This window comes from Aphelocoma coerulescens, chromosome 6 (assembly GCF_041296385.1).
Source record: "Aphelocoma coerulescens isolate FSJ_1873_10779 chromosome 6, UR_Acoe_1.0, whole genome shotgun sequence".
In the NCBI taxonomy this organism is placed as follows: Eukaryota; Metazoa; Chordata; class Aves; order Passeriformes; family Corvidae; genus Aphelocoma; species Aphelocoma coerulescens.
The window spans coordinates 17,063,032-17,088,033 of record NC_091020.1 but is presented as its reverse complement, the minus strand read 5'-3'; the positions used below and the strand labels follow the sequence as shown (position 1 = coordinate 17,088,033).

General features: G+C 37.3%; 1 protein-coding gene across 1 annotated transcript in view; it reads left to right on the top strand.

Annotated features, from left to right (window-relative positions):
* The window catches only part of TM9SF3 (transmembrane 9 superfamily member 3), a 45,588-nt gene extending 21,743 nt beyond the window's left edge, over positions 1-23,845 (top strand). The window contains exons 5-15 of the mRNA XM_069019472.1: positions 366-443; positions 1,388-1,519; positions 2,041-2,207; positions 4,590-4,684; positions 6,560-6,690; positions 15,333-15,472; positions 17,015-17,083; positions 17,175-17,321; positions 17,480-17,563; positions 17,675-17,751; positions 22,195-23,845. Coding sequence (XP_068875573.1) covers positions 366-443; positions 1,388-1,519; positions 2,041-2,207; positions 4,590-4,684; positions 6,560-6,690; positions 15,333-15,472; positions 17,015-17,083; positions 17,175-17,321; positions 17,480-17,563; positions 17,675-17,751; positions 22,195-22,262 — 1,188 coding nt within the window. The 3' untranslated portion in view covers positions 22,263-23,845. The remainder of the gene's footprint in view (positions 1-365; positions 444-1,387; positions 1,520-2,040; positions 2,208-4,589; positions 4,685-6,559; positions 6,691-15,332; positions 15,473-17,014; positions 17,084-17,174; positions 17,322-17,479; positions 17,564-17,674; positions 17,752-22,194) is intronic.
* The last annotated feature ends 1,157 nt before the right edge of the window (positions 23,846-25,002 follow it).

Here is a 25,002-nt window from a genome sequence, read left to right as displayed (position 1 = left end):
CATTCTATAGATTCTATTATCATGGAAAAGGTTTGTTGTATTTGACAAGTACAAGTTTGTATCTTTGGTTAGCCTCACAGAGACAGTGAGAACTGAGGCAGTGCAAGACTGATTCTTCCTTGTTCTTAAACATAAGCACAGACAAGATTAGATCCATGAGGTGAGGTGGTTGATATTCATTCTATGTCTGACCTGTAGATGCCAGTCTTTAAGAACATCATTCCATTGTTTTTTGCCAAAATCTATTCATATTGAAGAAAACATCTAAAGTGGATGATTTTTAATATGTGTTCTGGGTTTCTGCATGTGAGTATAGCTAAAAATACTGTAAGGAGCTTTTCAAATATAAACTTTTCTCTGTTCAGGTGAAATGGAAGAAATCAGATGTGAAGTTTGAAGACCGATTTGACAAGTATCTTGACCCATCTTTCTTTCAGCACAGAGTATGTATTGTTCTAAGACAGCCTTACAAAATATCCCTTTAAAATGATTGCTTTAGTTTAGATGTCATGCAGTTTTTGGATTATGTCTTTGAACGTCTTTCCAGATTCTGGAACAATAAACCAGGGAGGTCTAGGGCTGTTGTTTAAGTAGTAGTGTTGCTGCTAAAATAGGATGGCTCCATTTTTTTAGGGTGCTTCAATAAATGTGCAGGCAAGCTTAAAGCTTGCAGAAAATAAATACAAGGCATTTCAAGAAAATACATTCAGGTGATCAGAAGCAGTGAAACTTCAGGGACACAACTGTACAACTGTGTAAGCTGAATAAGTGCAGTTGGCCACAGGTAGACTTCTTTCTGAAGTAAATGCAAAGCAAAAAGCATTAGCCTAAACCAGTTGGTGCTATCAGTTGTGTTTAAATCTGTGGTTGTAATCTCCCTAAGGGTAATGTACTGAGCTGTGCTACCTTCTGAAAGTAGAGATTTTGCAGTCTGTTCGGAGCTCAGTGAAAACCAGAAGGATATGCTTTTGAGAGGAAAAATAATGCTGCTGCACATTTTGATCCTGTGCAAAGCAGTAGTTCATTTGGCTTTGCTACTTACCCTTCCTTAGGAAGGCAGCAGTACATTATATTGCCTTTTGTTTACCAAGGGAGCATGTACAGCCAGTTGTTCAAACTTTGCTGCTGCTTAACTAAGTTGTGATAACTTCATCATGAGCAAGGCTGGCCATTAAAAAGGTTTATGTGTGGTGTTTCACAGGCCAGTTTTAGTGTCACTTTCTAAAAACGTAGTGTTACATTTTTGCCCTTACAATAGGGTTTATTGTTACTTAGCTAGTGGTGACAAGCTGTCCGTATAGGCAACAATTTATCCTTCTTGGAACAATTTGAAACACATTTACACATTTAAGTTCTAAACTTTTTTGGGTGTGTTTTCTTTTTGTAGATTCACTGGTTTTCAATTTTCAATTCTTTTATGATGGTGATCTTTCTGGTTGGCCTAGTGTCTATGATATTAATGAGAACTTTGCGAAAAGATTATGCAAGATACAGCAAGGAGGAAGAAATGGATGATATGGTAAGATCTGCATTCATGCTTTAAAAGCTCTCTTTTTAAGGCTTACTGTTTTCTTGTCATACATTCATTGTGATAGCAGCTCTGGATGGCTTTCTTCAGTTGGACAGAAAATTGCCTTTTGTGTGTCTTGAAAGTGTTACTGGTTTTCTTTATAAGATGCTTCTAGGTTGCAACCCAAAAATCTCTTTGTAGTCGCTGTGTTAATGTTCATATCTAACCTTAGGATAAACTAGAACCATTCGGACTTTGTAGTAGAAGCCTGGTTTACTCCTAAGCACCTCAGAGGCTTTAGGGACAAGGAGGGATTCTGACAGATTTTATGGTGTCATACATTCAGGTAGTAATTTGTTGTTGTCTTCCATAAGCATCTGAAAAGTAAACTTTCAGATTTGATGCATTCAGAAGAGAAGACACACTTGCACTTGAAGTTGCTTTATTAAATCAGACCTTTTTTTATCTAGCTTGTGTGTTTGTCTTTAATTGTCATGACTAGACTTTAAATTTGTTGTTGTTGTTCCCAGGACAGAGATCTAGGTGATGAGTATGGGTGGAAGCAGGTCCATGGAGATGTGTTTAGACCATCCAGTCATCCTCTAATATTTTCATCGCTTATTGGTTCTGGCTGTCAAATTTTTGCTGTGTCTCTTATAGTCATTGTTGTTGCAATGATAGAAGATTTATACACAGAGTAAGTATAATTGTGTCATGTCTTCCATACGTAAACGTTTAAGTGAACAAAATAATTGCAAAAATTATTGTTCTAACTGGCCTGAAAAAAATGTTTGAGAGTCTTTAGTCATAATCTGTAGATCAGATGTAGTATGAAGTGCTCTTTTAATTTGTAATGAAACATTGTCCTGCTGTTATCACATTAGTCGGTCTCCTTTGATTTTCTCTTTTAGTGCTTGCTTTCTGAATGATTTATTATGAAGCTAGTTTGTTGTTCTGCAGAATCACTAGTAGACAATATGGGAAATATATGTTAAAAGTTACATTTTTCACTTCTGGTTTCATCCAGAGTAACAAGATGTTACTGTATTTCTGACCCAATTTCCCCACCATGTCCTGTGAAAACTGAAGTAGGAGTGTGCTCTGTTGTGAATAGTTCTGTTTTCTGCTGGCAAGTCAGTATTAAGTCAGTCTTACCCACAAGTCTGCTTGGGAATGAAGATGTAATTCCTTAAGTTCTTTTGAACACATAGTGCTCAGCCTGTGTTGATGAAAAATCCCCAGCAACAGGTGGGCTGTGGTCCTGACTGGAAATAAATAATTTAAAACAAAGAAATAATACTCAAGTTTAAATTTAACACACTACTTGTAGTTCACCAGTTTTTTTCCTTTTACCTCTTAATCTGATGGAGATTTTTGGGTGACTGGATGGACTTCATCTGTTTCTGTAGTGATTGTATTTTGAGCATTGGAGGGAATTATTGGCTTGTGTTTTGGGTTTTTTTGGATTTTTTACAAGTTATTTGTTTAAAGCAATGACTAAACTTTCACTGTGAGTATCACCTGTACCTTGATTTTAACAAGTTGTAATACTTCTAATGTGCCACTAGAGAGAACTCTTGCTTTTGAATTTAGCGGCCTTTTAATGGTGTGTTTAAAAAGTCACTCTGTAGTACCAGAATGTTGGCATATTTTCATTTTTCATAGGGTGTTATTCTCCTCCTTGTGCCTCATGGTTATATTTCTAGACAGGCATACATACACACTTTTAATAGTGCAGCATTTCAGCCCTTCAGAGGACAAAATGAAACCATTTCAGAATATATGTGCCCTGTAGGGAGGCTGTAAGTTAGTAATGACAGTTGTAAAATGTGTCAGAACAGTAGTTTTTGAAAAGATATGTGCACTTAGTCTTTTATTGCAATAGGCCTTTCTGTCACTTTCAAAGTGAATTTAATTCTGGGTATGTAGTGGAACAATTGACCAAATCTGGTGCAGACAATTCTTCCATTTAGGAAAATAGCACCAAGTCTGATGTTTTTACTGGTAGCCTGGATTTATACAGTGGCAGTGCCATTTCAGACTGTGCCTGCTCTTGGGGTTTTTGCATGTGTTTCTAAATTGTTTTAAGTTATGGGAAGTTTTTAAAAAACAAATGTTAGCAGAACAGTCCTTTAGTGTGTGTGACCAGCAGGTATATTTGCTTTGGTCATGCAGTCATGGAAGTTTAAGTGATAAAGATTGCTTCTTTGAGTACAGCAGGCATCCAGGAATGGTTCCTCAGAGCCCAAAATGGCAGTAACTAGAATCTCTCAGAGCAACTAATTTGATGAAAGTACAGTAAGTTGGCTGAAAACCTACTGCTATTTGCTGTCGAAGAATAGTAGAGGGATGTGGAGAAACAACTATTAATGAATAGCATTTATATCTTCCTATTCTTAGATACGATTTTTTTAAAATGTATTTGGAAATGGCTTCTTTGATTTAAAATTATTAGCTTTGCCTGTAAAGTTTCAGAAAAATTATGCCAAAATTAGTAGCCCAACATTTAATGGGGTGACATTTAAAAATTACTAAGCTCTTCTGATTGCACTACTCAATGCTGATTTGTGACTTCATTATAGTATTTATAGTTTCTAAATCTAATTTTCTGCCAGATGAACACTTTCGATCTTAAAAGTTAATTTCTGGGGGATGGCAGAAACATTATTCACAATCTTAGTATATTTTTGTTAATACTGGCCTTTTGACATTTTATCTACAGTTGAATCTTACACTTAATGTATGTCATGTAAATAGTTATTTACGCACAAAGTACACACACCCAAATGTCAGAGTATATTTATCAGAGGTGAGATTCTGTACTCCAGTTAAAATAAATGCATGTTAGAAAAGAATGTAGTATGTCAAAATTCTCTTTCCCACCTTGAATTAGACTTGGCCAAAAGCTTTGTATACAAACAGTTCTCATTCTTATGCAGATTTTACAGTTTAAGCACTTCTGAATTTTTGTATTACATAAAAATATTAAATAACTGCTTCTGCTTCAAATACACTATTTTTTTTTCTCTAATCATGTTTGGTTTTGTATTTCATTTACCAAAAACATCCCTTCTTGTAGGAGAGGATCAATGCTTAGTACAGCTATATTTGTTTATGCTGCAACATCGCCAGTGAATGGATATTTTGGAGGAAGCCTTTATGCTAGACAAGGAGGTAAATAGTTTTCATGTTCCAGCATTTTCATTGCATTGTTAAATAGAGAAGTTACTATTTTCTGATTTGCACCAATATAGTGTCCTCACGGAGTTAGATGGAATTAATTAAATTCTTAATAAACGGGAAATATTTTGAGTATATTTACCTTTCATGTTATCAACTCAGTACTGGCTACGCTTTCTAAAGAGGTAACTGGAGTCTTAGGTTAATTTAAAAGAGCTAAGGAACTGTTAACAGTTGTGACTTCTGAATTGCTTGTTATACTCTTGTATGTAATCTTTTGGCTCATGACATCCACAGAGTATAATAGCCTTTCCCTTTGTGTAACCTGTTGTTAAACAGTTCATGTCATCTTCTCCAAATGACTCCTACATGGTCCTTTTCTGTATGTACTAGGGGGGTTATGTTAGGCTAACACAAAAAGGATGAGTATGATTATTTACTAGACCACTAATTGTGGATGGGGAAAACTGTTTATATCATCTTTTAAAGAAGGATGTTTTACTTTCCAGTATATGCTCTAATTTATACTTAACAAGTCAAAATGAGCATCAGTAGAGAGCAGAAGCCAAATAAAACTGATGGATTTGAACAGGCTGTCTTCGAATGCTCCCCACTATGCCTCTGAGTTATGACCAGTTAGATTCTTTCAGTGCACTAGCTTCATCCATTTCCCTATGCTGCAATAAAAGAATAATCAATACCTATTAGCTTCTAGAGTGCTTAAAAAAAATAATTCTGGTAAGTTCACAAAAGAAAATCTGCATCTTTTTAGCATGATATACCTGTTAGTGTTAAATCTCAACTGCACTTTGAGTTTGGAGAGTAGAAGTTTATTTTCATGTGGCTTGTTTATAAACCTAGCAATTTGTACAAAAACAGATCTAGTTAGAGAAGGGTTGCTGTGCTGAAATGTACCATGCTCTATGGTTGAGCCAGATTTGCCTTTTTTTTACAGATCAAACATGTATCAAACCTTGAAATGCTGATTATGTTGGCTCATGGTGAAAATACATAGGATTGTCTTGAAAAAAATTTGCTATTTCTTTACTGTTTTTACTTACTGCATGTTGATATCATGGTAAATAAATATAGACAGTATTTAAGAGCATAAAAAGTACAGGGATTACAGATAGGGAAAATTTTTAAGTTATTGCCCAAAAGGATTTCTTTGAGCTCCTCAGGGAGCTCTAAACTTAGTAATAACTACTACAAGTGTTGCTGTTCCCTTGATGATTGGAGTTTAGAAATCACTTTCTTTCTACTTTTTCTGCTGTTGAAGATGTAAAGAGTCCAGTTTTCCTGTATGATAAATGCTGTGGTATTTTGCTTTATATCAGGGATAGCCAGTTCCTAAATGCATCCTGATGTATGCAATTAGCTTGGTTGGATCAAGCCAACCCAGAGCAGGTGCTGCCTGGAAGCAGCTGTGGTGCTGAGTTGTCCTGGGAGCAGTGCTGAGCTCTCGTGTGCTCTTAGAGTGGGAGCAGGCTCTGCACAGGGCCAGCTCTGCTACCTCTGTCTCTTCTTATCTGCAGCCACATACACCCTTAGGTTTCACACCCTGGGTTCTTTGGCCAGCTTAGTCAGCATATGCTGTTCTTCAGCTGGAACATTCTCATGCTGTATCCCCTTTCTTGTCTTTTTACCTGGCTTAATAAATTGACTAATGTGAATCTTGTGAGTTACCGGGAGCCAAATGGAACTTCGTTTGCCCTTGGCTCTTGTACTGATGTAGTATGTTGTTACTTACTTCTTTTGCCTTTCTATGGGAGAAGTAGTCAAGCATCTAAATTCTGGAGTGCTTGCTAGTAAATTTTTTAAAAAATATGCTGTATCTTACCAGTCCCATTGGAATGTCCCTTGTTACAGGAAGGCGATGGATAAAGCAGATGTTCATTGGAGCCTTCCTTATTCCAGCAATGGTGTGTGGAACTGCCTTCTTCATCAACTTCATTGCCATCTATTACCATGCTTCAAGAGCTATACCCTTTGCAACCATGGTGAGTTGTTTTATTGGAGAATTTAAGCTCCACTGTCGGCACAGAAAAACGACATTTTTTTAAAAATCTAAGTACAATTGTGAGTCGTAGCTTTATCTAGTTAGAGATTTTTTGTGGGAGGGGGTTAAGGTGCTTCAAGTATAATTCATTTTAATCACAATAGCAACAGCTGCTGGATGCCAAAACCAGTCTTCTCTGTGCTTAAAATGACACTTCTGCTTTGTATTCAAGCTTAGTGTTTTAACAATGTGGAAAGTCAGCAACTTGAATTTCCTTCTGCATGGCCAGTGCAAACTGTTTATAATATAAAATGAAATACAAAGGGATTCCAAGTGAAAGATACTTCCAAGTCATTGCAATCAAGCAAAAAAATAAGAATAAATGATCAGGCAACAATACAAGATAAGACATTCTGAGCAGATCTGTCTTTACAAGAATGACTCACCCTTTCCACTTTGTTCAGTGTTATTTACTGTCCAGTTATGGTCTTGTGTCTGTACTATCACTTGAAAAACTATACTTGTTGTAGTACTTTTTCATTTAGTCGTGATGACGTTCTCTATTTGCTTTGTCTTTTGTCAGGATTTTGTTTGTGTTGGCCCCTTCCAAGCAACTGCAAATAATCCTGTGAATAAAATGTAGGAAATAATCACTTGGCACTTGGGCAAAATTTCTATTTGAGCTTACAAGAGCTAGTGTTTTAAAGCAGATTTTTTTTTAAAATATACACCATAAAATTGCTTTTTCTAAGTTTGTGCAGTAGCACCATTAACTTAAAAGAATATCTTAGTGTACAGGAAGCCTTGTTTTGTTTTCAATAATACCTGTAGCAAATCTTGGAATTTTAACATTTTATAGAGATTTCTTCTTTGCATGTCAGGTTTTGTGATATGTTAGGTTGTTCAAATAATTTAGAGATATTCAAGTAGCCTTGGATTTCTTCTTAGTTTAAATCTACCACAAAATGAAGCTTAGTATCAGAAGTTTCTGTCTTGTATATTGTATTCTTTTGGTTATAATTAAATTCAGTATGTGACTGAAAATACTTCTAAAGAACACACTGTTAATGAATTAATGTGGTAGAGATTATAAATGGTAACAAGAAGAGAGACAATTCCCAGTTTCAGGCGAAGACTTTCAATAATTTTTCACTGATAGAGGAGTCATTCTATGTATGTTGCTGGTTCTAGTCACCTCCTTATTAACAGTATTTTCAAAGTGTGCCTGAATACCAACTTTTTACAGTGAGTTCAATTTTATAAAACCACTGAATGTAACATAAAGCTAAACATGTTTATAAACTCTTCACTTATTTTTTCTTGTTTTCTTCTTCAGGAAATTTGACTAAAATTCTATCTTTGAATATGTTTCTATTAGTTGGTCAGTGTTCCAAAGCAATATTGTGTTGTTTTTTCTTTCCTACACTAGCAGCTATATACAATACTGTCATAAAAGTTTACAGCATTGGTCCTTGATATGTGCAAAGAGGCTGTTTTACTGCTAAGCAAGCAGTTATGGTATCACATTTCTCACTTGTATTCGTCTTTGTAGGCCAGGAATGCTGAGGGAAGGTGATTCCACCTGTGCTGTAGTTTGTCTTGTGAATTTGTTCAGCTGATTTGTATTTTAAGATCATGGGCAGGTGCATGCAAAAGAAAATGGCTATATAAATCTTCAGGGTTCACTTAATCAGGGTGTTAGGACTCTCTATACACAGTGGTTTTAATGTTTGCAAGGTTTTATGAAAGTGTTTGAATCATTGTGACTGTGGCAATAAAACTTAAGTGGAGTTAGCAGGCAAGCAGGTTATGAATCAGAAACTTCATCAGAATGAGCAACGCTCTAATGACTTCAAATCAACAAGCTGGTTTGTGGAAGGAAATGGAAATTGTTTGCAATTACCGTGTTATGCTTCAGAATCAAGTCCCCAGGATGCTCTCTGGCTTTATGGATGAGATCCCTTTGTGCCTTTCTGCCTCTGTTTTCAATGTAAAGAAGCTTCCAGAATTGTCTGATGCAAACTTGTTGCTGCTGATTTCTTGGGAAAATAAAACCTCTGCCACCTAAATGTACTAGAACACAGAAATAACTTCCTTTACCCTGATATGTCTTGAAACCACCCTCCTTGATTTAAATTGCTGGCAAGTAGTGCCCCCTTATCTTGACTACTGTAAATCTGGAAAAAGCAGAAACCGAGTTGCTGAAAAAAGTCCCTTAGCTAAAAGGTTGTTAAGAGACTATTCTTAAATATGTCATCCTGTACTTTGCCAGTTCTGCATTGCCACTTCCCAGTGAAGTATCTAAGTCGTCTCTGTGACTTAAATCTTCCCTCCAGAGAGATTTTTCCTATGGAATTTAGGCAAGGGCAACTGATAGAATCAAATCCAGGACATGCAAACTAACACCCAGTTGCTGCATCTTTCATCTACCTGGTATCTGCTCTTCTACACTTCGTCTTGAAGTCCTCAAATTGATTGTGCTCTTCAGGACCTTCATGCATCTCACTGTTGTAGTCTGTTTTGAACTTCAAAACTTCATTCACCTTGTATAACTCATTCTTGATGTCTGGGATCTCCTTGAAGATGTGGCAGGGCCTGGGAAGATGCAAAGCTTGTTTCTGAAATTAGTCTTCACTCTTGGGACTCTGCCCTTAGCCCTTTTAGATATACTTGCAAGCTGTCTTACCTGTGGAATGACAAACCTTCTGCAGTGAAATACGCCATGAGCATGAACAAAGGCTTTATCTCTTCCTCGGGATAGCTTTCAGCTGCCCTTCCCTTCGGCATGATATCAAGAATGTGACAGATTTTATTCAAATATGAGAGCTTTTTAAAACTTAATGCATTAAAGCTTTTAACTTCCAGAGCCTACGAAGGAGATATAAAATCTCTGCTTTTTTCACTCATCCCTTCACCGTTATAGAAATGCAGTGGGTACTGTTTAATTATTCATTCCTTTGGAGTCCAAATTTGATTTTTTGGTGTATTTGTTGATTATGTCCTCTTACTGGTGAACATAGAGTTCTGAAGTTGTTACAGATCTCGACTTACTTTCTGTTGATGTTTATCAGTCTTTTTGGTGTATTTACCAATCATCTTTATATTTTTTTGTGTTTGAATTATATGTAAAAAGTGGAGCATGGAAGCTTTAAGAAGATTTTAAATAATGGTATGCAAAGTGACTTCTCCATAATATGTGTGAACAGTATGGTACTAGTCCTGTGCAGAAATACTGAGTAATACAGAATTTCTATGGAGTACAGCATGATTGAATTTGAAGCGACCATTTTAATTCTGGCATTTCGTAAGTTGTGAGTGCTTACGTTGTTCTGTGAGTGATGCATAATTTAAAGATTTCCATTAAGGCTACTATGACTAATGTAATATTCTGACTGCAGAATCTATGCAGCTTCTATTAACTGTTTTAAGATTTATCATTTCTGTTTTGTTTGAACAGTAGGTTCCTTTGTGGCTAATGTTTCCGGTGTGCATTTTTAATGATTTAATTAAATAAGTTTAAGCACACTGTATTTCTCTTGGGATTGAGACCCTAGTGTTTGCATCTTTTATACCTTGTTTGGAAAAGAAAAAAGTGTTTCTTCCAACAGATAGCTTAATCCAAGCTGCAGCTTTCCCTGACAGCTTTGAGTTGATATGAGTATTGATTGCCATTGAGAAAAGAGGACCTAGTAGTGCCAAAGATTTTCATGCATCGAGCCAGATAAAGAAATACACCTGGCTAAAAATACAAAAAAATCCTGTTACATACATTCAGCAGGGTGCTTCCTCAAATTGTTTGAAAGTGACTGTGCAACCCTTGGTCAAATCCCTTAGTTTTGCTAAAAATAGACAGAGCTTAATTCTTCTGCCTACGCTTTCAACAGTTCAATTTGTTACCTAAAGCAGCACTCTAGATTAACAACTTAGTTATAATAAAACTAGTAACACTTTATTTTGAAGCCTTTTGCTCTGTTCTTTTTCTTGTAATGTTTGGATGATGTGCAGAAAATGGTGGCATTATACAAATTTAGTAACCTCTGTATGGGAGGGTGTCTCATGACTGAGAATGCATTTTGGTAGCTGACAGAGAAGATCAAGCTGCTGCTTTGACAGTTAATTTTTATTGCTTTTCTTCCCTGTGCATTAAGCAGTCATGGCACCATAGCCTGCCAGTAGCTGTTTAATATTAGATATGCTCATAAAAATTTTAATTATCACCTTTGAATGAAGTTTAATCTACAGTTGTCAGAAAATATGAAACACATGGCACTAGGAAATAAATTATATCCCTCTTGACAATATTTCCTTTCAAATATGGAAAACTGAATTCTGCACATTCAGTCGAGGGCAGTAGAATATTCTTTCCCCATCAAAACAAAAGAAAAAGGAGTTAGAATGCAGGCTTGGTGAGGTTGACAGTCTCTTCTGTGGCAACTAAAACCTGCAAACTAAATCAGATGCTGGTGTATAAATAAGATACCTTGTACAACAAAATTGCAACAGTCAAAATAAAACAAGCGTTTTTTAATGTACTGGGTTGGTACAAAAACTCACATAATTTGTCTTGAGTAATATGGATTATAGAGAACCTGTGCTTGTTTCTTGATGAAAAAACAGGTTTGAAGATGTAATGTATTTGCCTCTTTGCATAATCTGTGTTTTATGAAGTAGTAATTAAAACAGTTCTCTGAATTTCTCATGGCTGATGTTACAGTAATAATTCTTAAAATGCTCGTAAAGACACAGCTTTCTTATCTCTGCTTGTCACACAACTACTGTTATTGGGGTCTGCTTTTCTCACTAGATTGTCAGTGACTTTTGCAGGAGGGTAGAGCAGGTATGTGTGTTGATCTTGTCTTCATTTCTCCTTTCCATTTGTGATGGTGAAGTGGAGGCCATTAAGTGCTTGAACTGCTTTTCCCGTTGTATTCTTACTCTTGGAAACCTTTTAGGCAGAAATCCTGTAACTTCATCTTTAAGACACTTGTTATCCCAGTACCCTGGGGTGTTTGCTTCAGTTAGGATTTAGACCCTGTAGGTTTGGATATTGCCCAGCCTGCATCATTGCTGTCCTTGCTATCTGTGGCTATGGGCTCTACCTGTTTAGTTTGAGAGGAGGGGCACTGTCTTCACCTCAGACATGAAATTAAGAGGTACATGCCTGAAAAACACCAGCTATCCCCAGTCATCTCTAGCATCCAGAGAAGGCTTATTATTGCCAAGAGTGAAGAAAGTTGTTTTACCAGTCATCAGTCTGAGCAGGTAGACTACCTGTGAGTCAGACAATGAGTGGAAAGCAAGAAAGAAGATGCTGCTGAGTTCAATGTGATGTGTATAACCAGTACTGGTTTTATTGGTCATCTTACTAAGGCCACCAGGTTGCTGTCACCAGGAGGGTGGTCTTACCTCAGCAGAAAGAACAACATTCACATCTTCTTCATTCTGGACAACGTATCAGAGCCAGGTGGGAGTAGAAGGCATTCCTGAGCCTGTGCTATGGTTCATCCTTATTTGCTCAATTGGGTTTCCTTTGTACTGCAAAATTATGTCCGATAATTTTAGACTTCTGAAATGGCTCCAGGATAAAAGGAAAAAAAGTATTTTGCTTTCAGGTGTCCTCAGAACACAGCATAGAATTAAGACAGGTGGCATTTCACTGTTTAACAAAATGCTGACTTTATCTAATGCTGCTACAAGGTATCACTGAAGATGCTGGCTGTTCTGTTTGAAATCAGTTCATTTTTCAGCACAATGGATAACAGAATGTAAGATGTTACACCATTATCAGTCATGCTTTGACTGATCTGATAATGAAACCACAAGCACTCAGATTTTCTGATGGATGCCAATTATAGGTTTACTGGGGACAGCTTGACTGTACTTACTGAAGTCATTATGCAAGGAACCTTGGTCTGTCTCAGCTTGTTTTATGCAGATGAATATTTTAGATTTCAGAGCTACTGCTGAGTCAATTTTCTGGATAACACAGCAGCCAAGCCCTGCTGGATGAAGTTGGGCCTTGTCCTTGCCCACCCGATTTTAAGGCATTCAGCTTTGCAGAGGGTGTCACTAGAATGAAATGCTACTGACAGCCTTTTTTCATCCAAGAGTTTGCCAGCTAATCAGTAATTAGGCCTGGATTTTCCTTGCTTGGTTCTGTGTCCAAGGTTTTATTCTTTTTGTGTGGATTCTGTAAAATAGACATATTTTGCAAGATGGACAAATACAAGATGCTGAGTGTAGTTCCAGGTGAGCTTAGAGCCCAGGGCTGTTCCTGGGCAGTTTCTTTATGCAGTAAAGCAGTGAATTCTCTTTCTGCCACTGTCCCCACTCCCCAGTCAGGGGAGATTTCCAAGGTCAAGAAATTAAGCTACAGTCATCTTAAAACCTGCACTGTAAAAGACAGTTGTGGCTGTGTGAGCAGTACAGATGCCCTTTCATGCTGCCTGGGTCTGAGCTTTCTGCCTCAGGCAGGTGTGAAACCTACCTGTCAGAACAACACCGCAGAGCCCCATGGACCACCCGACGCATCCGGATGGCCTTGCTGCAGGAAGCAGAGCACTCTCTTCTTGGAAATGGAAATGGTTTCATTATGTTCAGCTGAGAAATTCTTTGGATCCTATCCAAGCCTTAATTCTTGAACATCTCTTCTACCCACTGTACCTCAAACAAGCTGTGACTTTTTAGTGAGGATTTAATAAATGTAGCACTCAAGATGATGTTCTTTGATGTTTCTGATACTTTTTGACATTTTTCTCTGAAAATTCTCATCTGCTCATTCCTTTAGACTGAACAGTTTTCAAAGGCAGAACCTGTATCCATTGAGCATGTTGTATGCTTCTCCTGAAATTTATTCTTAGGCAACCTCAGTGTCCTACTTAAACATTATGCTTGCTTACCTGTGTTTTTTGAGTAATGGAAGGAAGATAAATGGGAGATACTAAATTAATTGTGTAAAAACTGCTGTATTGTTATTATATTATTTATACTGCAAGTGTAAGTACAACATAGGGTCTCCTTATTTACCAGTGAAGCTTCATATTTCAATGGCTCATGAAGTAATTGTTTAATAACCTCTCCTCAAAGATATACAGAGCAGTCTGGAAAGTGCTTCTGCTTGTTGACCCACCAGTTTGGTGTACCCCTCCTGTGAAGCATGAAGGCTTGTTCCATCCAACCCCAGGCAATGTTTTCCCTTCACGTCTGACCTAAGCTAGCCAGTAATAGAAGAATAACCCACTGACTTTAGCCAAATATAGTCTTAAATTTGTGTGATTCACCTAATGCTGAGTTTGCATTGAGCTAATACCATTCTTTTCAGCCACTTGATGTAGATTTCTTAGATACAACATACATGAGCAGCTTTTATTTATCCTTAGAGTAACTGCTTCTTAAGCAAGTCAATGTGTGCTCGTAGACCTGTTCCTCTCTCGTTGTTTTGCATTAATGTGTTGCCATGGACTTTGCATTTTGCTGGAGTGAAGACAAATGTACCTCCTTTGCTCAGGAGGCACCAGGGTGTACACAGACCCTCAGGCTACAAAGCCATTAAAAGGCAGTATTTTCATATGTTTACGTAGAAAAGGCCACAGGGTCAGTATTCAGAACTGTGGTGATTGCATTATGGGCAACTGCTCTGTCTTTAGTTATCAATATCAAAAAGTTACCAAACTGTCTAATGCTAATTCATTTTGTGCTAAAGATTTACGAGTAGAGAACGTCTTGCTTAACACCTGAAATTTTCCTGTCTTGGAAGATAAATTATGTTGCCTTTAAGGAATAGAAAAAATGGAGCTGCATAAGTATAGTGGCAAAAAAAAGATTCATGGTAGATTTTTAGAGAGGCTGTTCCATTAGAAAGAGCTGTAACATTGGCTTGACCTTTCCAGCATTGTGCATAAACTTGATTTCTGTATGTAAGTAGAGTTATGCTTCTAACTTGTGCATCTTTGCATACCAGTGGTTGCTGGTTTCTTTGTCAGTCTATGTTCTTGATTTCCTGGTTGGTGCATAGTGGAAAAAATGGAATCCAAAATTGAATCAAAATTGGTAGCATTCTGACATGGTTTTGTGATTCTTACTGGGTTGGTTGGTTGGTTGGTTGGTTTGTTTGGGGTTTGTTTGGGTTTTTTTGTTTTGCTTTGGGTTTTTTGTTTGTTTGGGTTTTTTTGGTTGGTTGGTTTTGGTTTGGTTTTGGTTTTTTGATTGGATTAAAAATTTTGCGCCCAACAGTTGTAGTTTTGTGTGCAACTACCTAACTGCTAGATGTTAATTCCCAGAGCTAGCACTCTCTGCAAAACTGTAAAAGATGCTGACAACACTTTCTGTTATGAAGTACCATGAAGATTTCCTTTTATTTCTTGTGCAATGTATTGGGTATAATGATTAGATGGAAACAGTAAAGCAACCTGTAATGGTTCTGTTCTCTCAAGTGATGCATGAAAATACACTTAATGATGTTTATTAGAAAGTCTGTCAGGAAAAAAATGCTTCCATTTGATAAAATACACATTGACTAATGCTTCTTAAGTAGGAGTATGATTCTACAGCAATAACTACTAAGGACTAATACTGGTTGATTATCTTCTATTGTTGTCTTAGACCTGTTTTTTTTTAATTACAACTCTAATTTTTTGCTTGCAGGTGGCAGTGTGCTGTATTTGTTTCTTTGTCATCCTTCCATTGAACCTCGTTGGGACGATTCTTGGCCGAAATCTGTCAGGACAGCCGAATTTTCCATGTCGTGTCAATGCAGTGCCTCGTCCTATACCAGAGAAAAAATGGTAAAGATGAGCATAAATGTTAACTAGAAATATTCACTTCAGTACATTTAAATTGGCTTTTCTGGTGTTCAGTTTTAATGAAATAACTCCTTTTAATTTAAAGTGACTCATGCCTAGAAGAACTGCTCAACTGACACTTTCTTAGTATGATTTTTCTTTTGAAAACACCACGGTTAATAGTTGTAGCAGGTTTTACATTCCTGGATCACAGATTCACATTTTGCCTGAAATGCTCTTTAGTCCCTATTTAAAGGGGGTGGTGCCAACTCAGTTCTTGTATAGGTATATTGACACTAAAATTTCTCCTCTTCAGTTAATGCCTCTTACAGGTTTAGGGATTGAATGTGCCTTGGAGGCAGAACTGTTCTGATTAATGGTCTCCATACAGAAGCTGAGACGTATTTGCAGGGTTCTGGTGGGGAGAAGCTTGCAATGCTGTTCCCAATTCTGTGCTTTTGTTGATGGCACAGAGCCTAAAATATTGCAGGTATATGGTTTGAATTGTGAAGAAGCCTTTCTAATTTTTGAAGTGGATGTAAAGGGGTGCCTAGTCTCAAAAAGTATACTTAGGTTTTTGGAAAATTACGAATGCAATCACTTTTTCCTATTAATTTAATTCTGAGGTGGAAGCAGCAAGCTACGGAAATTAAAATATCCTCAGAGGATTTTTTGAATAGATTTTTCTTGCTTTCCCTATTCAGAGGAATGGAACAGACAAAGTGAGAGGGGCACTGAAACATGTAAGCCTGTAATGTCCAAAAAGTGCAGCACACTTAGTCTCTTGTTAGTAGTGGGTTGTGCAGCTCAGATGTTAAAATTTAATTTGTATTGTAACCTGTATCTTGGGAATCCGATGGATTTTTCTGGATCAGCGTGACAGTTAAAGGTACTTCTCTTGACGATGATGAAGTAACACACCATCAACTTAGACAAGTCTCCCTATAAATAATACAAGAAGCTGCAAATTAAATCACTGGTTACTAGCTGGATTCAGCATCATTGCAAGTACCACAGAGAGGTCACCTTTTAGTGACGGTGTCTTCTGCAGGTAGCTGGATATTCGTTTTTAGCTAAATGTTCATGACTCAGTATAGCATTAAAAATGAACGCTGGTTCTTATTTATATAACTGTTATCCTGTGAAATTTTCCTTGCACTTTTTGCTGTATTTGTAGCCATCAATAGCTACAATGTGTTTTCACTGCCTTCATTCAGGGCTGGTGGATGTCTTGGGGCTTGATTGCTTAGGCTCTTTTTGTCAAGAAAGATTCTTTCTGTGGCCTTAAGGCTGGTTAGATGACTAACCTAATGCCTGCAGGTAATAGGCACGAGCCTCATGTTTTGTTTCAGCTTTCCCCAAGAATAAATTTTTCTTTTATCCATACACATGACATTTTTGAGGGAAATCTACTGGTAAGAAACAGAAATGTTCTTGTTAGCATGCCTTTTAAACAATGTTCTGTGCTATATTAATTATCTGGTCTTAATATGTTTATAAATGAAATATTTCAGTTGTCCCTAAACTAATTCTACTATCTTTCAGGTTCATGGAGCCAGCTGTTATTGTTTGCCTAGGTGGAATCCTCCCTTTTGGATCAATTTTTATTGAAATGTGAGTACGTCAGCTGTTTCCCCGTTTGATTAAAAATTACAATTTATGTTAAATTACAATATCATCTGCATATTTTGTTTACTCTCCTCAGGTATTTCATTTTTACTTCATTCTGGGCTTACAAGATCTACTACGTTTATGGCTTTATGATGCTGGTTCTGGTTATCCTCTGCATTGTGACAGTTTGTGTGACCATCGTTTGTACGTATTTCCTGCTAAATGCAGAGGATTACAGGTGGTAAGTGTTGCAGTATTTTAATACTTAACCAGATTGTGAGACTTTTGTAATAGAAGAAGTATTTCTTCAGTCTGGATGGGTCTTTTCCAAGTGCATTGTGCATCTTCTTGGGAAGCCTTTTGGCTAGCTGTGTGATGGACATGCGTGTTTACTTTCAGGCAATGGACAAGCTTTCTTTCTGCGGCATCAACTGCGATTTATGTTTACATGTACTCCTTTTACTACTACTTTTTCAAGACAAAGTAAGTGATAGTTTTCTTGCTTGAATATCAGGTTACTATATTGCCAAATAAGTTTTATTGATAAAAAAATGGGGAAAATACCTAGCATAAATTTCTATCTTTCTTTTTCAGGATGTATGGCTTGTTTCAAACATCATTTTACTTTGGTTATATGGCAGTATTTAGCACAGCTTTGGGAATAATGTGTGGTAAGTTCCAGATATTTTGAGTTTTCTAACGTTTTTTCAGACTCATATTTCTGATCTTAGCTCATAGTTTTGGTGGTGGAATATGTATGTCTGCAAGATCTGCTCAAAAAATCTTTAAGAAGAATCCAAAGAGTTTTCTGCTTATACTTTGTTCCTACCTTATATAGGAGATTCCTATGGATTGTGTCTTCTGATAGGAAGATAATTTATGTACTGTGCAGAGAATTTCACCCTCAGTGCAAGTTTGAGAGACTCAGTATTTGGCAAGAAATCCTGCAAAATAAATTCCAAATAAAGTTGAGACCATGCTAGCATTTTGCTTTGGAATTTTTACTGTTGCCCAAGACAAGGAGCTAGGTACACTCATTGAGCCATCAGTGATAGCACACTGATGACAGTACCATCTGTATCTTGTGGCATGTATATATGAGGGTGAGCAGAACAGAGGACTGCAAATGTGAAGATAACCTTTGAGAAATAAGTATTGCAATATTCACAGGTGAGGAGAGTGCAGGGTGCTCCTGTGTGCAGCTGGATTTCATTGCTTTTTAAGATGCTATTTTGACAGATGCTTAGAGAAAAACATAGTACATGTGAGGGAGGTCATCTGAGAAAGCCAAATACTTTTTCCTGTGTTAACTTTATTATTTCCTTAATGACCTTCAGAAAGTGCTTCTTGATTATTTTGCACTTTTCTATAATGCTGGGGTTTTTGTAAGTGATCTTAATTAATACTTCTTTGTAGTGAATGAATAGTCCTATAGTAAGTGGAAAGGTTTCTTAAAGTTATATTTGAGGCACGAGATGTCTTACAGGAACTTACTTCTGTAAACTATACATTTCCTGGTATCTCAAGAGGGTGGGTAATACCACAATGCTTTATAAAAAGGAGAGGGAATTCATCGCTTAACAGCTGAATACCTGTTCCCCTTTTCTCTCATACAATTTAGTCTTGCTTCATCAGGTTCTTGGCACATTACAAGACTTCCCTGCTGTTTTGGTAGTCTTGCAGCCGTTTTTTTTCTTTACTAGGCTTATACTTTTCAGCTCTAATGTTTTCTTTCTAAAGTGCTCGGGCCAGTATTGATTAAAATGTCTATGATGCAAAAGCCAAGCTTGTCCACCAGCTTCTGTAATCAAAATGTGTTTTAAAACATGAAAAAGAAAGATTGTCAAATGCTTACTTCTCATGGTGGGACACTATTTGATGGAACATTAGAGTAAAATCCAAATTTTTCAATAACAGAAAATACTTCAGCACACTAAACTTTATTTCCACAGCTCTATTGAGATTTCTTTCTGTCTTTCTAAGTATGTTGGAAGAGAAGCTGTGAGATTCCTTTTTACTGATAAGTCCCGTTTTCAGCATGTGGAGTGGCAAAAAAAATCCCCTGTCAAAAAGCATTTGTGTAGGGAACTTGCAGCTATTGAGGTCTAACAAATAGATTTGTGTTAAAGACTTGTGCAGTGTGTGTGCTACTGACTGTAGGTCTGTGAAAAGTGTGTGGAACTGTTCTTTGGAGGCTCACACCAGTGGGTGTGTTGGGTATCACAGCTGGATGTGTGATGAACTAGTTAGGGCCCAGAGCAGCCACAGGGGAACTCTCTGTAGGCATGGATCATCCAGCTCTGGGTTTAATGCCCTTGACAATGCCTAGTGAACTCAATCCCACATGTAATGGGATGCTCTGATCCACAAAGTTTGCTGCTCTCCAAGAGCATCTCAGGTCTGGGACTGGACATTAGGGAGCCCATGAGAATTTCCAAACCTTTTGAGCTTCCCTCTTAGTGGCAGAAAAAGTTAAGACTCATTTCCCAACTTAGTGGAAGGCTTAGGAGCTACATAACTTAGGCCTCTTGCAATACCACACTTGCATTCAGATAAGTACTCTAAGTATACTTAAAGAGCTTTTAAAAGAATTTGGTCCTTACAAAGTCACAACTGTAGTAATTGGTTATTGGTTTGAAGTAATAGATGGGAATTAATCTCTTTTTGCTTTGTGGTTGCTCTTCCTCAGTATTTCGATTTTTCTCTTTATTTAAAAGCTTGTTGTTCTAATGAAATATACTTGCAGTCTATTTCTGCTAAACCTACGTAGGCCATAACCAGGTTATAAATGTAATCTGGTAAGGTGTTTAATAAATAAATAAATAAAATATTTCCTTTTACTATGTTTTTTTTTCATTCAAATGAGCCAGCTGCCCTGCATTTGAATCAGGAGGACATTCTTTAGTCCTCATTGCCCGGGGTTTCTGCCTCCCTGCCCCATGTTTTATTCAATGCCTGTGAAGTAGCCTTGAGGCTTAATCCGTGCCTTGGGTATTGGCCATTAGTGGACTTCATGGATAAGGCTCCTCTCTGATTCAGAATAGGTTATGATTTGTTTATGGGGATGAGAGCTTGTTGTCTCTTTTGACTGCTACTCTCTACTCCTCCCTCTCACTTCCATCTCATGCATTCTCTAGATCCCAAGTGAAACATAGCTAATGCTTTGTTCTCTCAAATCTCTGTGATACCTGGCATCACATCACTAGAGAAACTTTCAAAGAACGTGTTCTCGAATGTACCTCAGTTTAGCAACTGAAATGGGCATTGGATCTGCTGGCAGTGTTTGCTTTAACAGGAAATACCTGGAGAGTCTTAAAGCAGGAGTTCAGTGCCATTATTTTGTTTGTTTACTTCATAAGACAGAGGATGAATTTCTTGACAAGCTGCAGAAGAATCTGCATGTGCTTCTGTATGATGTCGTGCTTACATCACCTCTTCACAGCCTGTGCTTGGGTCTGTCCAAATGTTGCACTGGTCTCTCCTTGAACAGCCAGGCCTTCCTTCTGCTGCATCTTCAGCTTGCTTGCAAGCAGCAACCTGATCTTGTGTGTGCTGTACTTGTTTTAATTGGACTCTACTTTGCCCAAGTTAATAATGCAAATCCCTGGTTTGCTGGCCAGTGCAATAGTTGCCATGATATTTAACAACTTGGAATGCTGTGCTGTACAGAAGCTGAATCCAAAGGCTCTTTACCATTCCAAAAACATTGGAATGATTTATCATGTTTGCCTTGTGCAGATTTCTTGATTAGGTATGAATATTGGGCTTTTGAGGGTCTAAAAATCGAAACTTTGCAACAGTTTAATGGCTGACTTCATAAATTATCCCATCAGTCTCCAGGATTTAAAGAACTCTTCGGGATCTGAATAATTCCATAGTCAGCAATGCCAGCTGCAGGTCTGTACAGCCTTCATATGTAAAGGCAAAAATATCACTTGATATTTTTAATGGAAAGTTTGGCATAAAACTTTTAGCATTGGTTAGACTTTTATATTTAACATGTTTTCTGCAGTTCTGGTGCATCCTAGTTCACTGCAGTGCTTTGTTCTGGGCTTTTCCCTATTGATTCAAGGAAGGAAGGATATCTTTTCTCTTAAGAGTCTATTCTTTACCAAGCGTCCATGCATTTAATGTTAGGAATTCTCTGTAGTGATTTTCAGACCCTGACTTCTCTATCCATCCGGTATTTTATGACTGTGTTGGCAGTCAGACAGCAGTTGTCTAATTCTTGCTTGATTTTCAACTTCACTTCAAACATGACGATTAACCAAATTGACTTACTCTCATTTTGCTTGGAAGAGATGAAGACATTCCCTGCTGATATTGTAAGACCACAGTATTTACTGAGCCTGGCAAACCTGAGGTTCTGGGTTTGACCAGGTTGCTTAATCTCTTTCTGAGAAGAGGCCTTAGTCCAGTGCATTTCTTTAATTTTTCTAGATGTCCTTAATACTGCAGTATTTTGGGTTCTGCATAAAATGTTGCCCCTATCAAAAACTCAGTGACCTGCTCTTTCATTACTGCTGTGACAATGCATACTTTGCTCATGACTCTTACTAATTTGAAAACCACAGGTTGCAATTTCTTTAACTACTAACTGCTACTTGTTAATGTCTTTGTACAGACCTCCTTGGAGTGTAAGACTCCTGGGATGGGGATCTATTATTATTTGTGCCTTGTGGGAGGGAAGAAACCATCTGCCAATAAAACACTCATCCAGAAGGCATGTAACTTATAATAAAAACCCGCCCTCCCATCCACCTTCCCTGCAGAGTGGGTGATTGTATGTTTTTTACCCTCTGCTCAGAAAAAATGGACTTGGTTATTGGCAGCAGTAGGGGGGCTGCTATATTTATCAAGGCCAAGTGAGCATGGCCTCTTGGTAAGATGGCTTAATGGATTTAGATTGCTAGACAGGGGAAGTTGCTGCCAGCCATTCAGGGGGAGCATGGATAATTAGAGTTTGAGAACCAGTATTGCAGGTAAAGAAGTTTCTGTGTGCGGAGTATGTGCTTTGTGTGACTTTCTCTGTTTAAGTGTGTGTGGTTTATATCGCCGGCTTGTTTTGAGGATCAGCTCTCTAACATATTCAATGTTCTTGGCTTATTTTGCAGGAGCTATTGGTTACATGGGAACAAGTGCCTTTGTTCGTAAAATCTACACTAATGTGAAAATTGACTAAGGAAATAAGAAAATTGAACTATGGATCAGCTCCTGTTTTCCTGGGGATGAACTTGCACAGCAAAAAGCACGAGAAGAGATTTGGGTTTTAACACTGGGCACTATATGGGTCTCCATTTTGTGGATGGCTTAAAGTAACATCTATTTCATTGATCCTAGGTTCTTACTGACTGCTTTCTCCAACTGTTCACAGCAAATGCTTGGATTATATACAGTAGGCATTACTACAGTACGTGGCTAATCTTTCCCCCCCAAAAAAACCAACATCAAAAAAACAAAAAAACCTAGCTCATTAAAGATGAATAGACTAGCTCTCTTCAGTGAAGAGGACAAACGGTTTGTTTAAAGCATTTGTTCCATTCAATAAAAAGAGGGAAACTTGGCTGCTAAAACTACTTGATTAGTAGTCTTCCTGGTACTGAACATTTCTAAATTATGTAAAAATGCTGTTCCAGAAAGATTACTCTTCTGATTTTTACTGCCATTGCCAGGATAAGGAGGTATGTTTTGTATTTTGAACTCCAGGTGCTTTTTGGTTTATTTGCAATATCAACTACCCTACACTCATTTGTTTAAAAAATAATTTAAAAATATATAAACCCCCCATATGCATGTAATATATCAGCTATTGTTCTAGTTGGACCAACTTCCCTTTATTTATCTTTAAAGTAATATCCAGCTACATCTTAAATCCATCCAAAGAAAATACAGTCTGAAGACGGGGTGTGTTCTCTGCAATGCAATTTACTGTACAGTTAGAAAGCAAAATGTTAAATGAAGAGGATTGTTTGTTTTTTAATAAACACTCTGAGGTCTAGATTAAAACAAAACCAACATTTTAACTGAATGTCTAAAGTGATTCTCCTTTTTTCCAAGTTAGTCTTGCATATTTTTTTGGGGGGTTGGGTTGAATGAAGATTTCCTTTAGACATCATACAAGGGGTAATAAGTGTATATAACATTAAATAATGTAACTTAGGTGTAGATCCCAAATGTATTTGGATGTACAGATTTACTACAGAGTACTTTTTCTGATGATTCGGTGTAAAAATGTGTGAATTCGGGTGGCTTTTTACATCTTGCCTGCCATTGCATGAAAAGTTGGGGTTTCTTCACAATGTGTGTATGTCATGCTTTTCTGTTCTATTTCTCAAGCTCTTACAGGAATTAAATTTGTAATTTAGAACATTTTAATTTTTGTTAATCCTATCTGAACACTTGTGTAACATCAAAAGCACAGTTGCTTTAGAGTGTTCAGAAAACTAAAATAAACTTTTCAGACAAAAATGTTTTGATTGTGAAAATAGATGAGTTTGCAATTGAGAATGTTTGAAAAGGCAACACTGCTGAGCGCCAGTTTCTGTATACAATATTAGTGTGGTTTTCGTCTATCAAAGCCCCCTGCTTTGAATTCAGAATTTGCTTACAACTGTATTGTACAGTACAACTCCAAAATGAATGACCAACCCAAAAAGATTCTTCTTGGCTGTGGATAAGTGTTTTGTGATCCAGCCAGTGTACTGGGAAAAGTGGGGGTAAGCGTGGACTGAAATAAATGAGCAAATAAAGGTTAAGTCTTTCTAAGATGACTGTTAATTATGCACTGTATTTAGCTAGAAGTATCCTGAATGTTTTTGTGACAGATTTGAGAGCCACTGGGCTTGATTTTTTTCATGGTTTTTTTTTTAGACATCTGCCATGTAGGGATGTTTTCATCAGTGTGGCTGTCTGAAATAGAGCACCTGCCAATGGAGAAGGAAACTTCCTGAATTTAAAAAATGAGCCAAGCATTTGTATTGATTAGCACTGTACTGTCTCTATATAAAAAGTACTGATAATGCAGTAGCCACAATGAGAAACATCTGTATTCTGGCAGGGTTGTGTTGGAGCTTGGGTGAACTGTACAGGTGGGTAATAGTGGGAAGCAGTGCATCCTGCTGCATATGGCTTCTGAAAAGTATTTGAGCTTTCAGCTCTGATGTCCCTGGCCAATTTTAATCAATCTGTCAGAAAATAATTAAGTTTTGTTTCAAGTGAATCATTGGTTTCTGTAGGTGAACACTCTGCTGCTCAACAGAATAATTTTTTTAAAGTTTTGAAGTACAGGCTGATTTTAATATGAGCTTATAAACTGGGTCAGTAGTTTGTCTTTGTTCCAAAACATGGAGACTTAAAGCAAAGAATGGATTTTGTACTAGTACTTGCTAGTGCATACAGCTGTGGGAAGCCCTCTTTTCATCCCTGTTCTTCTAAATCTGAAGTGAGAAGCCATTAGCTCCACACAATAAATACATTAAGTACTCTGCCAAGATGAAAGTTTTTTTAAAGGGAATGTTTTGATAATGGGTCTGCTTCTCTATTTAGAGCACTGCTATGTGATTAGTCTATCAGAAACTTCACTAAACCGTTTGTGAATTTCATTTAATCACTTTTTAATGCCACAGGATGGTGGGCTGCCTACTTGCTTTTTCTATCCTCTGGCATTACTGGCTTTTGCATATCCAGATAGGATTGTGTATCTTCTAAAGTGACATTGAAAAGATACTTACTGCACAGGCATTGCTTTTGTTCTGCAAGCAAGTTCCTCCAGAGAAGTACTGTGTTTAAATAATTGACATTTTTATACAGCCACCCTAGCACGTAAGTTGGGAGTTCGCTTTGTTTTCCCCCTTTTGGTTTCTGAAGGGAGTGCAAAATGTGACCAGTTCTCAACAGCTTGTCTTTATGGTTGCTGTTTGGGG